Source organism: Corvus hawaiiensis, chromosome 1, assembly GCF_020740725.1.
Source record: "Corvus hawaiiensis isolate bCorHaw1 chromosome 1, bCorHaw1.pri.cur, whole genome shotgun sequence".
NCBI classification, from domain to species: Eukaryota; Metazoa; Chordata; class Aves; order Passeriformes; family Corvidae; genus Corvus; species Corvus hawaiiensis.
The window spans coordinates 14939866-14955581 of NC_063213.1; the positions used below are offsets into that span (position 1 = coordinate 14939866).

At 41.5% G+C, this 15716-nt stretch overlaps 1 protein-coding gene across 2 annotated transcripts in view; it reads right to left on the bottom strand.

Annotated features, from left to right (window-relative positions):
* The window catches only part of ZEB1 (zinc finger E-box binding homeobox 1), a 122281-nt gene extending 106565 nt beyond the window's left edge, over positions 1-15716 (bottom strand). Inside the window, exon 1 of one of the 2 annotated variants that reach the window (XM_048293730.1) lies at positions 15621-15716. In XM_048293730.1, coding sequence (XP_048149687.1) covers positions 15621-15678 — 58 coding nt within the window. In that variant the 5' untranslated portion in view covers positions 15679-15716. Of the gene's footprint in view, positions 1-13746; positions 13919-15620 lie in introns of those variants that run through there. The other variant, XM_048293741.1, reaches the window with a different exon arrangement.

Below are 15716 nucleotides of genomic sequence, written 5' to 3' on the forward strand. Positions count from 1 at the left end.
AGGTACAGAGAAATAAGATGCAGTTAACAAAAGTTAAAAGAAATGGAATCAGAGGTATTGATTAGTATCATCAGTAACACCCAAGGCAGTAATATCAACATGCTTTTGGATGTATGGTTTTCCAGAACACCCTTATGAGTCAACATCAAAAGGAAATCTAAGGGCAAGCCATGTGAATGAACCTGAATGATTTTGAATATGTGCCTCCTCCAAAACAGAACTTGACACTCCTTGTTCTCATATGCTACAGGCTGATCAGCTGAGCATTACATTTCAGTCTCTGCAAGTTACCCAAATTAAAGAGTTCCCAACTATATCAGAGTGTCCACTGAAGTACTCTGTAATAACCATATAGGCTTTCCAGAACTGCATGATTTGGTCCAAGAAACCCAAAACACCTATTATTACAGCAGAGATAATCATAAACCTTATTTAAGCTGAAAAACATAGATTTGGCTTTTTTTGGTAGCAATTTTTCCCATCTCTAAAACCATCTTGCTTGGAAGAGGGGGAAGAATGGAGGTGAAAATACACTGTAGCTCTGCATATCTTAAAATCTTGAAGTTCTTGGGCAGCCAGATATGATAAGCAAGACAGGATTCACTACTTCATCCAGGAGTGAGAACAACATTGCACCGACCCATTTAACTTCTTTTAAGAACTACTCAGTTCCAGAATAAGGAAATAAACATGAGGCTTTTATAACATCTGTCTATACAGCACATCTAAAAGACTCTTCTTTGTATTTGCTGGAGTCACCAGCATTCACACAGGGCCTAAAACACATCGAAAAGATGGCAACAAACAATATCTCATATACCCTAACTTGTCTACTTGTCTACTGCAGAAACAAATCTGTTCTACCTAAGAAAAACAGCAGACAATTAAAAGACAGGTAAACTGCATGATTCTGGGCTGAAATAGGGAGCAGGAGCAAATCACTGTAAGCCCGTGAGCTTCCACATCTTAACAGCACTGTGTTTACCAAGGCTTAAGGCAAGGGTTGGCCACTAGGGTTCCCAACAGGAAAACTGGGGGGAGAAGGAACCTTCCAGACCTGTATTTTCTAAGCATCTCATTTTGTGACAAGCATTGCACTTTTGTTTGCACAAGGCCTTCTGCAAATTCATAGTTTGTACATTAGATACTTTACAGAGGAGACACTAAGATCTTTTCGCCTCCTCCTCACTCCAATCAGCAAAAGACAACCTGCTTATGTAAAGTTTTAAAATATGTTGCAGTTTGAGTTAAATCTAGCAAAAACTATTCTGAACTGGTTACATTTTAAACCTTAAAAATATGGATTTACAAGTTTCTCCCCCATACCACCTTAGGCACTCCATAGCTCTGCAGCTGGTGCTCTTAATTATCACGTCCTAAACTCAGGATTCCAATCCTGCTGTACTAGTATTTACCAAGAAAAAATTACAAAGAGATCTTAAGCATCAACCCAAAGGCTTATCATTGAAGGCTAATCATGTTTATTAGTACTAGGACTATATTTTACTAGTGTATTTTTAAATAGAGAACTTCAACCATACTAGTTGACCAAATGTTTACTTCTAAACTAACAGGTACTAGCAGGACCCAGAAAGCTCTCAAAAATTCCTGGTTTCAGTGAATTTGTCTGAAAGGGACATTTGGAAATGGTGTACAGCTTGGTCAGACTGACATACCACATCACTTGCCACTAATAAAAAACAATTATTCAACTCTAGGAAGCAAGAACATTGGGTTCCACACACCCCACCCCTCAATGGTATATACCCCCATCACAAGACTTCTTTTATGGATGTTTGGAATATAGTAGCACAGATCCTTTTATATCGGAAAACTTTCCTCATATATGGTGTTTGAACAAGCTATGCTACCATTCCAACCTAAAAAAAGAGAAAGCAGCAAGTAAAACTGTCCACCAAAAGAATATTTTTTTTGTATTACCTAAATACTTTTAAGATAATGAAACCCATATTTCCCATATTTCCTTCTGGTTAAGTGATCTTTCAATTATTCTGCCGCTCTGCTATTCTGTAATTTTCCAGATCTATCCTGAAAAGCAGCCCTGGCACAATACTGCAGCCATGCCAGCCAGGTCAGTCCAAGGCAATACCTTTCTCTGTCTGATGTGCAACTATGAAAATCCTATAAAAGACAAGAAGAGGTCTAGATTTTTTTTATTCATATTCATAAATGCAACTTTCCTAAGCTGCATTAACATGCAACATACTGCTTTCAGGAGTGCCAATTAAGTCACAGATGTTGAAAGATTTGTAAAATATGTAGCTAACGCCTTCTCCCCTAAGAGAGTTCACTTTCTTATTCTTACTCAGATGTCTTTACACCACTTACCAGTGAATACACCTCCCTTTCCATCTGTGACTGCAGAAACTAGCGGCTTCCTACTGTAAACCACAGCAATCACATGGGGCAAGGAAAGAGGAGACCAGAAAAACCCCACAGATCTCTCTTAAACTAGTCTGGAATGTGTTTTATTTGTCACCAGTTACAGATTACCCGCTGTTAAAGATAGTTAACTAAGCTTTAGTTTTATCACCAGCTTCCTTGCTAAGTAGCTACAGTCTTCAGCATCATAAAAAGCTCATATGATCACAGAAACAATTCTGAACTGCAAAATAAAAATGTATGTAAAGAGAATTAATACTGCTGCCAAGGGAGCAGCATTTGTGGAGCTCTATGGTATAATCAGTCTCAGCAGTTGTTTCCTTTTTCTTGGGGGGTTGGGGAGGCGATGAGCAGAAGTCTTTATTGGAGGAGAAGAAGGGAGCAGGAATTTTTAAGAAGAGTTTTCACTTAAGGCGAATCAATCCAAGAGACTGGGGAAACTTTGTGTATAACATGCAGCTAAAAGGAGATCTTCGAGGGACACGATCTTTACAACAAATAGTATCCATGTCCAGAACAGTCACAAGGAGACTTGGCAGCAGCTAACAGAATGAGAAAAATAAAACTTTTTCCAACAGCATTCCCATTTTATTTATTAAAAGCTGCAATCCATACATTTTGCTGCTATAGCATAGATTTCCAGAGTCCACTTCAGTTGTGGCCACAGTGACACATTGAACAGACTACAACAAGCAAGACAAACTAAACCAAATGTCAGTTAAGAGGTTTGGGGGTTTTTTTAATTAAGCATTTTAAGACAGGTTTTCCATGTTTTAACAATTCATCCATATTCCATATACCAAATTGGTTTTATTCTGACTTTCCAGTTAGTTTGGAAGGTCAAATGTATCAAAAGCTGTCTTAATTTCCTGAGCAGATGCAAACCAGGAAGATCTTCCATTTAGCATAAATTAACATACTGCATCTGGTTTTTTGGGGTTTTTTTTGTTTGTTTTGGTTTTTTTTTTTCCAGGGGAGAGCACCTTTTAGAGCTTGACTGCCATAAAAACAAACAAAAAAAATCTTCTTGAAAGATGTAACTGAAAGTTAGAAGTGCACAAGCAGCCACTACTGCTTACAGACACAGTAAACTGTAGGCAACTGAGAGGGCTTTTTAAACACCAGATTCTTACAGTGGGTGAGTGTAGCTGTCAAGAAAACTTGGTAAGATTCCTCGTTAGTTTTCCTGCTACTGTGCTTCTGCACACAGCCTCATTTGTCTACTTGATCCAACTCTCTACAGCTTTGTATTTCACGTCCTCCTCCAATATCTGGATTCCCTGTGTCTCAGCCATGTTCCTGGCCCAATTTCCTTCAAATCTGTATTAGCACATCTTCCAAAAGACTTAATAAACCTAACACACTTCTGCAGGGCAGATTATGCAATCCTGTAACTAAGCAAAACATTAGAGAGAAAAAAATTGAAAAGAAAGGAAAAAACCACACACACCTGCATGATGAAAATGAAACTGAGCCATCATGCTGTTACTCCCTTCCTTCCCCCACACATATACAGCAATCAGGAATAGCAAGTAGTACGTCACCCATTTAGCTCATCAGTATTTTCCTGCTAGAAGAACCTTCAGCACTACTCTGTAAAGCACCTAGGAATACTTTTGACAGTTGAAAAAAATTAAGTTTATTTTACACCCATTAACATGATCATAAACCAAAGGCTACTCTCTCCATCTCCCCAGTACAGACATCCTCCATGGCAAGCTTGTCATTTTTTGCTTTATAATGGAGTCATTTTATTGTATGCAAGAAGCCCCAGGCACTCTGTACAGCCCATTACTCTTTGCTGCCCACATTCAGATGGCTAATCTGCTATCAGCCAGAAGCTTGACAGACAAAAGGAAAGGCAGGAAAACAGCACATGCAGCTGCACATGCGCACACACACTTCAGCTACAAAGTGCTTCGACAGTAGACCAAGAATGAACAAGACACACATTGGATTGACAGTCCTACTTAAAACTATGGGTGAAGGAAGACACACGAATTCTTTAAAGGTAGACAGGTTGGGGAAATATTTATCACATAAAAAGCTTCATTAGGATGCCTATTATGATACATTAAGGCACAAATCTGGAAGACTTAGTAAGCGAGCACCTTGGAACTTGAAAGGTCACAAACATTTTTGTTCTGAGAATTTGCTATACGAGACCTTTAAAATGCTTAAAATATTGTCAAAAGTTAGAAAGATGAAATAAGAGCTAAATATAGGGAACTGTAAACTATTAGAACAAGACATTTGACAAGCTTTCGATTTCAGCACTTCTGTTTTCTTACCGCCTCAGAAAAGTACTCACTCTTTTCTAAAAAGTTGTATATATTTTCTATATGCCAAAGTATTGTGACACCATACATATGCAAAAAGCAAATGTAATGAAATGATTTGCATATAGTAGTGCACAACAAGGAGCTTTTAAATTACTTTTTTCCAGGCACTTGACACAAATAAATGGAGGAGGCTTGCAACTTCACACTAAAACCAAAGAAAATGCTCATATTTGCTGGAGTTCTTAACCATCTTACTTTATTTCACTTCTGAAGAAAAGCATCTCAGCACTGTCACAAGCAGTACTGCCAAAAAATTTTTGAAGCATCAGATTCACAGACAACAGTTTGCATCAAACAACTTTTGTTTGAATTTTCTGTCAGGATCATAAACCTCTGCTGTGTGTCAGGATTTTTATTCAGCTAAGTCTATTTGTATCCTTTACAGTTGGAAAGGTAAAATTCTATCTGTGTGAACTGGCTCAGTACACAGAAACAGAATGTCTGCCACTAGTTTTATTCACTCACATGCTGAGGTAAAAACCAGGCTCATCTTTTTAAGGTGTCTGTCTACATCATGTAACTACCACATGAACTATGCAGGCGTGATTAATCACGTGGTGAAATACAGAGAACCATGGCATGTTATACTGCGTGACGTGTCACTGGAACTATTTCCCTTTTCCTATGCCACAACTACCAATTAAATTTTGCTTCTCATTTTTAAGTTATTATCTTACTTTTGTGCATATAGTCTCCCAGCATTTTGATTGCATTATAGAACCAATTCTATCTTCCAATATTCGCTCAAAATCATGTTTAGTATTCCAGGAATTCAGTAAGTCTGTCAATTCCAAATCTGGGAAATGTACAAGGTAAACCTTACCATGAAGGGCAGAAGTTGTCAGAATAGTCTGTTCCATAGAATTAGTCTCTATGGTTTTACTATCATTACAACACTGTTACAAACAGAAGTTTACCTTGTGTTGCTACTGGGAGCACTCAAGCCAGTCTAATTAGACTAAATCATTGACTATAACTACCGATATAGATACATACATGTATGTCTACAAAACAAATCCCTACTGGAAATGCAAATTCACTTTCAGCACTCAGTAGCTAGAATGTATCAAAATAGGTTGTTATAACAAGCCATCCAACAATCTGCTCCTATGTAAAGTTTAAAGTTAGCAAGATTACTGTTTTCTTGTTGCCTTTCAGACATGGAAGTTCTGAACTCCCCTGCTGAGCCTTGTCCTGCAGGACGAGTACTTGTCTCCTTCTGCAGCCATCTGCAGCACCTCCTCAACAGCAGCACATCCCTGATGGTACCCTGCAACCTTATCTTCCTCTCCCACATGTACAAGGTAAGAGGAGGAAAAAAACCACTACATTTGCATATGTAATTATGGTGCAGCTCACCAGTGAGCAAAAAATTACTGGAAGTTGAGAACAGATATGCCCGATGACCACACCTTAGTATTTCAAATGAAAATGTTTTGCAAGGAAGGGGAAGGGACAACAGCAGGGAAGGAAGCCAGTCATTACAGCTCCAAATCTGCTTCAAAGTCCTTATTCACCACCTCATGCTCTTTACCAGGCAAACTGTACCTATGTCCTTCCTGTGAACAATAGCATAAGAATGAATCCAGTAGTGTGTGACTGGTTCTATTTTGCTTGACTTAACCAAATAGCTGTGCCAGGAATACTATGAAGAAAAGGAAAGGCTATGGAAAGACATAAACAAAACAGGATGGAAGACTAAACAGGTTACAGATTCTGAACAGTATCTCCTTTTCCAGTCTAAGACTTAACATGACTTACAGTAGATAGCTTACAGGAACTTAAGAGAAATGATAAAATTGACTAGAAGGTGTGAAGAAGGAAAATCTGATGCATACCTAGAAGCACACAAGGCAAAAATACCTCAAGGCATTAAGAAAAGCTGTTTAAAGACAAGCACATTTTAGAAAAAGGGACAACTCATCTCCCTGAAGCTTCTGGGCATTAATAAAAATTATGTTAGCTCAGGTGAGGGGGAAGGTATTAGGAAAACAAACAAATAAAAAGCCCAACCTGCTTCTTTAGGGATCTACCAGTTCAACAAAAATCAACTTAAGCCCTGTAGTTAAGGCCTGATTTTCTGTTCTTTAGTTTGCCCTTTTTCAGTTGGAATAGATTTCCCCAGGCCTTTTTCAAATTGTGCCACATTTGTGATGTTTTGTAATATCATTTTGCTTCTTTCCATATACACATCTGTGGATGGATGCCTGCAAAATAGAACAGAAAATTGCCCTCAGTGTCTGTCAGCTGCCTATCAAAGAGAATTTGGAAAGGGACATTTGCTGAAATAATGAAAACATTTTGTATCACAAAAACTGAAGGTGTTCCCTAGCATCACTGGCCCAACTACTATTTGATCCTAACAAGAACAGGCACACTAGTTCATAGGTAAAAATATTCTCTACCACATCAGACTCGTAACCCCTTTACTTCAAGTGCTGTCCATGAAAGTCAGTCTCAGGATCATGGTGACTGGTAAGGTTTATAACTCATTTATCTCCAGTGATCTTGCCATCTCCTCCAGCATTCCTGATCTATCACTTGACCTGTGAGAAGCTAAAGAACAAAGGAGCTTGCAGAAAGAGAGGATATCTGCATCAAAAGAAGCACAGAATACTATGTGGTTAGTTAAGGAACAGTTGTTTCTTTTCCTTCTGATACACTCCAGTATCACAGAGGGTTCTTGGTGTTTAAAGAACTAATTTTACCTGTCCTTTCACTGAAGAAGGACTGCTACTCATATTCACAGATCCTAACTGAACAGGATGCAATGTCATCTCAGCACAGCAAAGAATTCTTTTTTCCTCTCTTCTCAGTCATAATTAAGCACCCCACCACATCTCCAAGAATACATTCATCATTAGACATGTTCATTTGCTTTACACAGCTCTCCAAAAATAAGATCAATGGAACACATTGAAGGGAGAGCAACAAGAAACATGCTACCAAACAGAAAGCAAATATTTTTAAGGGAAGCAGTAAAGGATGCCCGTTTTCAGGTTTTAACCTTTAGGTGACAGCAGCTGTTAACCAAACTGCTTTGAAACAACAGGGGTAAAGTCAAGGAGATTGTGACAGCTGGGAATGACAGCTGAAAAGGAGAGAACTGAAACAGGCTGCTTTCAAACAGTACTGACTTCTCAAAAATGAGAAAGCATATTTTTAGTTAACTTCTGTTGCTCTGAAAAAGCATGTTAAAATAAAAGATATAGTTACATTACAGTAAGGGCGTCTGAGACAATCAGATTGAGGCAAAGTAAAAAAGACTCCTTTCTTCTCTATTGTCCCTTCTGGGGACACATGTACAAGTCTAAAGAAACCTGGTTAATATGTGCAGCACTACCCAACTGAAACATCTGAATCACTGCCTGGCTGCTCCACACACAGATAAAAATTTAACAAGTTTCTTCTTTCTACTGTACCATCACCTATCCTCCTAACACATGAATGTAAGCCACCAGGTACTCACACAAGGAATTGGATGTATAGGCCAAGATACAGGAAGAGAAGACTCAGTACATGTATTTTTTACTGCCTGAAAGGTGCCTACATACTGTGTGATGGAAGTAGTATTTTTCTCAGGAGTCCTGAGGTAGATCTATAAAGCTATGCTGCATTTAACTGGAGTCAGTTAAATTCATCAAGTCTAACTCCTCTTGACTGGACTTCCCATTCTCCTTGACTGTCACTCAGGAATACTACTTATCTATACAAGAAAGGGATAAATAGATTATTAAATAAACAAACTGTGGTTCAATAGGAAAACCAAAAGCAACTGTGCGACTACTTCTTTTAAGGAAAGGCTAAAGACTAGAAAGTTGCAACTGTGAACAGTTTTTAAAAATATCAAACTTCTGTTACTCTTTCCAACAACTTCAAAATAAGATGCAAGGAACTGGACAACCAGAAAAGCAAACCAAGACTGAGAATACATGAGCACATGATAATTAGCTAAAAAATCAACTCAGAGGATTAGAGACAATGGCTTATAAAAGGTTTAAAAAACTTGCCAACATACCATGGAAGCAGAAAGCATGACATAAAAATACACTCATAAAACCCCCTATACAACTCAGCAACAACTCCAGTATTTCAAGGCATCACCCAGACAGCTGAGGTCAAAGCTATTTACCGCTGTGATCTTCTCATGCAGCAGCCAAATACATTCCTCCCTGGAAGGCCAGCAAGGTGCATGAGAAATCAGGTATCAGACCTACAGTGAGAAGCAGACTACTCCCCTCCATACTCCACTCTCCCGCCTTCCCCACACATGCTTTGCCTCACCCATCCAACACTCATGCGTACAACCCTCTGCTCTCTATGCTTTGCTTGGGGGTTTGTCCACTTTTTTTTTTTTTTTTTTTTTAATTACTAAAGACTTCAAACAGCATTTCCCTCAGCAGGAAAGAACCCCTACCCAAACTGATGTATTGCAGCATCTCATGACTGGGCTAACCACACATCTTCACTAACGAAGATACCAGAACACTCTTCACACCCACCTTGCCTCACACTGCCCAGGCAGGAGCAGCACCCACCTGTACCCACAGCCACTTCCCACACAGCCCCACCTGTGACAAGCAGCTGTGGTGGTAAGACCTAGACTTGCATGTGTTTGTCCCAGTCAAGTAGACTTACCAGGTGTCTTGGGGTGACTTGATGTTGTATTCCCTATCGCTGCACTATGCCCAGAAATTAGTATATATGCCTGGTGGTGGGGGAGGAGTGGTTTGTAACCTGCCTTCTCTCAGAAGATATATTTCTAGATTTGGCCAAACCAGCACACCAGGCCCAGCATTTATTTACACATTTCTGGGAAATTTTTGTTTTAAGGAGGACTTACGCATTTTTATTTACTTACCATTTTCAAATACTAGAAACACTGGTAATATGCTGAGACTCTTCTTCAGTCATTACTGTCACAATAAAACCAGTATCTGATGAAATAATTTTTGCCCAGATGTTAAACTCCAAGAAAACAGCCTCCTTAAAATCCTCCACATCCCAGTAGCGGTGTTCATGTTAACAGTGTAGTCTTTAACTGATTCCCTCCTGATGTGATTTACTTTTGTCTACCCTCACATCACTGAACTTAAGATTTGGGAATACAAAACACATCAGAAGACAACATTCTACTTCTCTGGCACATCATTACATAGACTACGAAGACAGGAAACATCACCAGTGAAAATACTATCTTAATACTATCTAAAAATGGCTAAAGACAAAATTGAGTTTTGCATCTTGCTACTTGTTTGCTGAAAGTACAAATATTCCAATACAATAAATATGAAAGAACTTAAACAATTAAGCTGAAAGGAATAGTAACTACCAAATAACAAAACCATTCTTTCTCTTTAAGGCTCTAGATCAAGCCAAATGCAAGAGTAGTCCCGAGGATTAAAAATGGATTGAGACCCAGTCTTGCTATGGACTTCCTGTGTGACCTTGGGTAAGTCACTTGAGAATTTAGTTCTCAAAAATAACAGGCCTATTATAGCTGCCAGAATGAAGCACCAATGTTCCTGAGACCACAAATGAAAGACAGGGCTCTGCTTACTTGCCCAAAACAGAAAAGATCCTACATGTGAGTCCTCTTGAAAAATGTAGGTAACAACCATCAAAAATTCAGGAATATTGACATTAATCAGCTGAAAATTAATCTGGAACTGTACTTTGCAATATGGTATGAAAGCCTACATAAAAACAGAGTAATTTTTGGCTCTCCACCTCTAATTTTGGGTATTTGAAACCTATCATGAGTAGAATCTTTATGATTTCCAGAGATGCAGTATGTACTGTTAAAGATCAGGTTTACAGTTGACAAAGTACACCTACTCCAGTCAGCCTGCAGTATCAATTAGTTAGATGTTTTCAAAGTGACTACAAGCAGCTAATGACTTGAGAGCAATACACTTATATTTTTTTATAAATAATAATGACTGAATTTAGAAGCAGGGATTCTTAAGAGGCATTTGGCCAGATAATGTAGTTCCAGCAGTTTATAAAAAAATCAGTTAAAAAACCCAAACAAGCAAAAAACCTACAAGTCAAGTTTCACAGTGTTGATTTTATTTCTTTACCATAGTAATACACAGTCCCACGCACATTAAAAATGTCTTCCATCCCTTGCTGGCATTTTAAACTCTGTTAAAACAGATGTTTCCACGTGAAGAAAGGCATTACAGTGACATTTTGACTTCAGAGCATGTCAGCCTCTCTCCCCACCACTGGAAAACTTCTATAAGAAGAAATGACAGGTTAAGACCACAACCAGAGTCTCAGTGGGGAAGGAAGCAGGGGGCAGCTGTAGAACCCTTTCTACCTGCTCTGTCCACAGAGAAGCTGCTTACAGAGAGCAAGGGCCCAACCAAAGCCAGTAACACCGCTTAACAGGACCTGTCATAAAGCCCCAAGTCCACAGAAACCTCTCCCCATGGAGTCTATCTGATGTAACTAAAAATATTCAACAGAAAATTTGGACTGAATTCAAAGAAGTCAAATCCTCAGACTTCTAACTAAAAAAATTGAGTGATTCCTATGACAGGGAAGCCCATGTCAAAACAAAAGTTTTGTCTTCTTGCTACTTCTCCTTAAACCTTTCAGCACATGTACAGAGCCCTACAAGCAAGGAAAATTGTTTCAGGAAACAAATCACCTTAAAAAAAACCAACTGCGTCAGGTAGTTAATTACCTTAAGACACCCTGCTTCACAACTGTTAGTGATTGCCAACAGAAAAATGAAGAGACAGTGACCTTTTTAAGAGAGCTCATTATGTTTCAGTAGTTAACATTAAAACAAAAGTATTACTTGTTTATAAGAGAGGAGGTTTTCCTGGTCTCAAACAGTTAATTCAGTTGTCCATGTAGATCTGTTCACCGTGCCTGGAATTTTAACACGGGATACATTCCACAAATCCCAAACTGCAAATTTAAATTAACACTAGAGTGAAAACATGATACCTAGTGAAAAAGAAAGGCAAGGGGGCAAGAGAAGACAGGCACAACAAGGAATGTTGTATCCCAAGTGTCACTAACACCTGACATCCTGCCAGTAGTTAACACCCTGGACCTAAAAGAAATAGGCCATGCTTTTGCCTTATTCAAAGGGACTTACAGTCTTCTTACACTTCTTAGCTTGGTAGCAAAATTTTATATTAAATTGTTATCTAATAGAAACAAAAAGAGAGGAGAATCAACTGTAAAGCAACTGAAATAGCACTCTAACAAATCAATCTACACAACCTTTTAGTAATGAACTCACTGTGATCAAGGGGTAAAATAAACAAATAAATAAATAAATAAAGGCAAGCTGGTTTATACCCTCTCCTCCCACGTACCTGACAGCATGCAGAATTTACTCAGATTCATACATTCTTCCTTTTACCGTTAAACATGCATCTGAAAACCTGAAGCATACTTACGTTATTTTCTGAACATCTATATTTAAGGTTGGCATATTTTTAACACTCTAGTAAGGAAAGCTTTAAATATTTTGTTTGTTTTACTTATCTCACAGCATTGCTGAAGAACTAGATGCGTCACTTGTAGTTTTGCTGTTTAATACGAACTAAGACAATTCTATAACATATATGAGGGAAGCTAAGAAAACGACTAATCCTGACTGCAAACCAACTCCGAATAAGAAAACCTTTGCTGATATTGAACCCATATGAAGTCTACACAGGAGTCTCACAAGAATGTGGCTATGCAGACGACCGGCAAAAAAATACCCAAACCATGTCTCTCTTTCCTCCTCTTCATTTTTCTATCAAAAGAGGGGGAGAAGGGGAAGAAGTAGATAGGATGAGAGACTCCCAACCAGTGCTATGTTTGTGATTTATCACATGATCTCAACACTCCTTTAATTCTTCTGCTGTAGCAGATGTTTTTGTGTATTGGCTAGAACTAAGGACAATGACACAGGGTAGTTTTCTTCAGGTAGGAAGTGCCAGATTTCCTTGTAAGTGGAGGCTTTAATGGCAGCACCAATCGGCTCTTTGCTGATATCCTGTAGGGACCAATAAACAAGGTAGAAAAGGAACCAGCTCTAGAGTTAAGAAGATAAGACTGTCTTTCCAGCTAGAGTTAATGCACCAGGATGGCTCCCAAACATAGAGAGAAAGCGGGAGGAAGAAAGAAAAAACAAAACAAAAGTTTACAGTACAAGAATAGCTGTGTTAAGTTTAACAAGAGATAAACAGAAGAAAAGTTTACAGTATAATAACTGGATGCCATAGCCCAGTATTATTAACTGGCATACTGGATGTCTAGTGCAATCTCTCTTAATAATCTCCTATTCTGTGGGAACCTGGAGAGGAAACAGCATAAAATTTATTTTTTATACTATGGACAAGCCAGTTTGTGGTGCAGCTCCCCTATGCTCATTCCTCATTAACAGAAGATACCTGTAAGAACCAAGTGCATTTAGAGACTTAGGAAAAAAAAGCCTCATACTTACTTCATTATTTTAAATGTTAAAGGGTTAACATTTTTTCTATGCATTTTCTTTAGTAAATATTTGCAAGTCAAACATAAACCCACTGCTGAGAAATCTCTATTATCCAGATTCTATTATCTAACCAATCCTGATGCTTCAATGCACAATGACTTAAGTTGGTTTTAATTCCTCAATAAAAGGAACCAAAAGCAGCCAAAACCAAGACACACTACATTGTACATTGCAGAACTAGTTGATAAAGACTCAGAGGCTTTTTACAATAAAGTGGGTGCAGCAATGAGGTCCAAAAGTGATGAAGATGAAAGATACCTGGAATGATACCGCATCTTATACACCTTTTGTTTTCTGCGAGTGATACACACTGCAGACAAAACGTTTCATGCTAAACAGCCTTAAATCTGGTTTTCTAATATTAAGCACAAAGGAAAAACACTGACAGCAAGCGTGGTAAATAAATCCCTCCCCTGAGAATGAAAGCAGCAGACAGGAGGGGGCTGACATGCATGCAGGAGAAAACTAAACACCATCTTTTTTTTCTACCTGCACAAGTTGCCATTTGCTGCAGCAATCAGGGATCTTTTTTTTCCTGTCGATTTCAAAAGCCAGGTTCTCAGAAAATTTCTCTCTCGAGTCATCTGTTGATATGCTTTAAGAGTATGGTATTCATATCACTGGATCTTTAAGAGAAAAATCCATTTTCTTTCCTGTTCAGGTAAACATGTTTACAGCTCCTGCACAGACGCTGGGTGGTTCAGACTCACATGTCACACACATGTCGTCAGCAACAAGAAAAGCCCCCTTCTCTGATCATCCACATTTTTAATAAGGTGAAGAGAAAAGCACTTTCCAAACTTACCTTTAACACAGCCAAATCATGAGCTAAATATAAATATTTACACTAGGACAAGGAATTAATAACATGAGCGTGCAAACAAGAACACTTGCTAGAAAACGCACACAGCAAAAATAAGAAAACCCTTTCAAGTTCAACGTAATCAAACCAACCCGCTAGCCCCTGGAAAGGCCGTCATTTATCACCACGTTACGCCCCGAACAGTCAGGATTAGAGAGGTGAAGCACCGATCGTGACTCCGATCTATTTCAGCGACTGTTCACTGCATACGAAAACATCTCAGATCGCAGGCAAAGCCTTCCTATCTGTGACCCTGCACAGGAAATGCCACATAAAACCTAAAATTGCCAAGGAGGGTTACAAAATCGCCTGCTCTACATCTTCCTGCGAAGAGTCGTGCTACGAGGACCGAACTACTTCTCCATTTTCCACAAAATAAGTAGAGAGTGGGTGTTATGAGCGTTTATTCCCCCCGCCGTGTACCTTCCCATTGCATCTTAAAGTAACACACGCACCAAAGGGAAAAAAACCACCACCCCACAGCAGCCCTTAAGTCTGAAATGTAAATGTAATTCCTTATATAGACTGCAGCAGCTGGTCACACACGCACGGAGAGCGGAGCGGGGGCCCCCGGTCAAACCGTTACCACCCATTATTATACAAACAGGTACCTCCGAAGCCAAAGGGAAGGGAAGAAACTTCGCCGCCCGCCCCCGCCGCCCGGGCGCAGCCCTCCCTTCCCCACCGGCCCGGCGGGGCGGCAGCGCGGCCGCGGGAAGCCGCCGGGCACCAACTCTCGGCGGGGCGGGGAGGCGCGGAGCGGGCGGGCGCGGAGCGGGGGCGCCGGCCCGGGGCGGCCGCGCTGCCCCCGCGCGAATCGCTGCCCGCTGCGGCGGCGGTGCCTCCCCCGCGTGTGCTCCCGGGTGTGCCCCTCAGGGACGGCCGGCGTCCCCTACCGCAGCCCCCCAAAAGGCGAGCGCCGGCCGGGAGCGAGGAGCCGGCCCGCTGCCGGGCGAGCGGGGCGGGGGGGGGGGGGGGAACTCCTGCGGGCGGCAGAGGCGCTCCCGGCGGGCGGCGGGGCGATCCCGCCCGCGGGGCCGGGGGGAGGCCCCGCTCCGCCCGGGGTAGCGCGCAGGTAACAAGTTTCGGAGTTGGGGCTGCCGCGGCCGGGCGGGCGGCGGCCGCTCCCCCGCCGCTCCCCGCGGGGCTCGGCGTCCCCGCCCGGGCCGGAGGGCGGCGGCGCGGCCGGGGGCCCCCGAACCCGCTGCCGGCGGCGGGGCGGTCGCGGGGCGTGCGGGGGAAGCAGCGTGTAACGGTCCCGGACAGCGGCGGAGTGCGGAGGCACCGCTAGGCGGAGGAGGGAGGCGGCGGCGAGGGAGGCTCCAGGTAGCGGATATAACGGTGCGGAGGGAGCCGCGCTCCCGGCGAGCCGCGGCGGGGGGAATTACTTTGGCGCCCGCCCGACCACCCCCCTGGGCGCTCGGGACGGCTCTGCCCGGCCCCCGCCCCGGCCCCGCCGCCGCTCCAGCGCGGCCGCGGCGCTGCCCCGCGGGTGACTGACCGTTGTTGCGGCGCGGGTTCGGCTGCTTCCTGCGCTTACACCTGGGGCCATCCGCCATGATCCGCTCGCTGGTGTCTAAATGCTCCAGTCACCTCC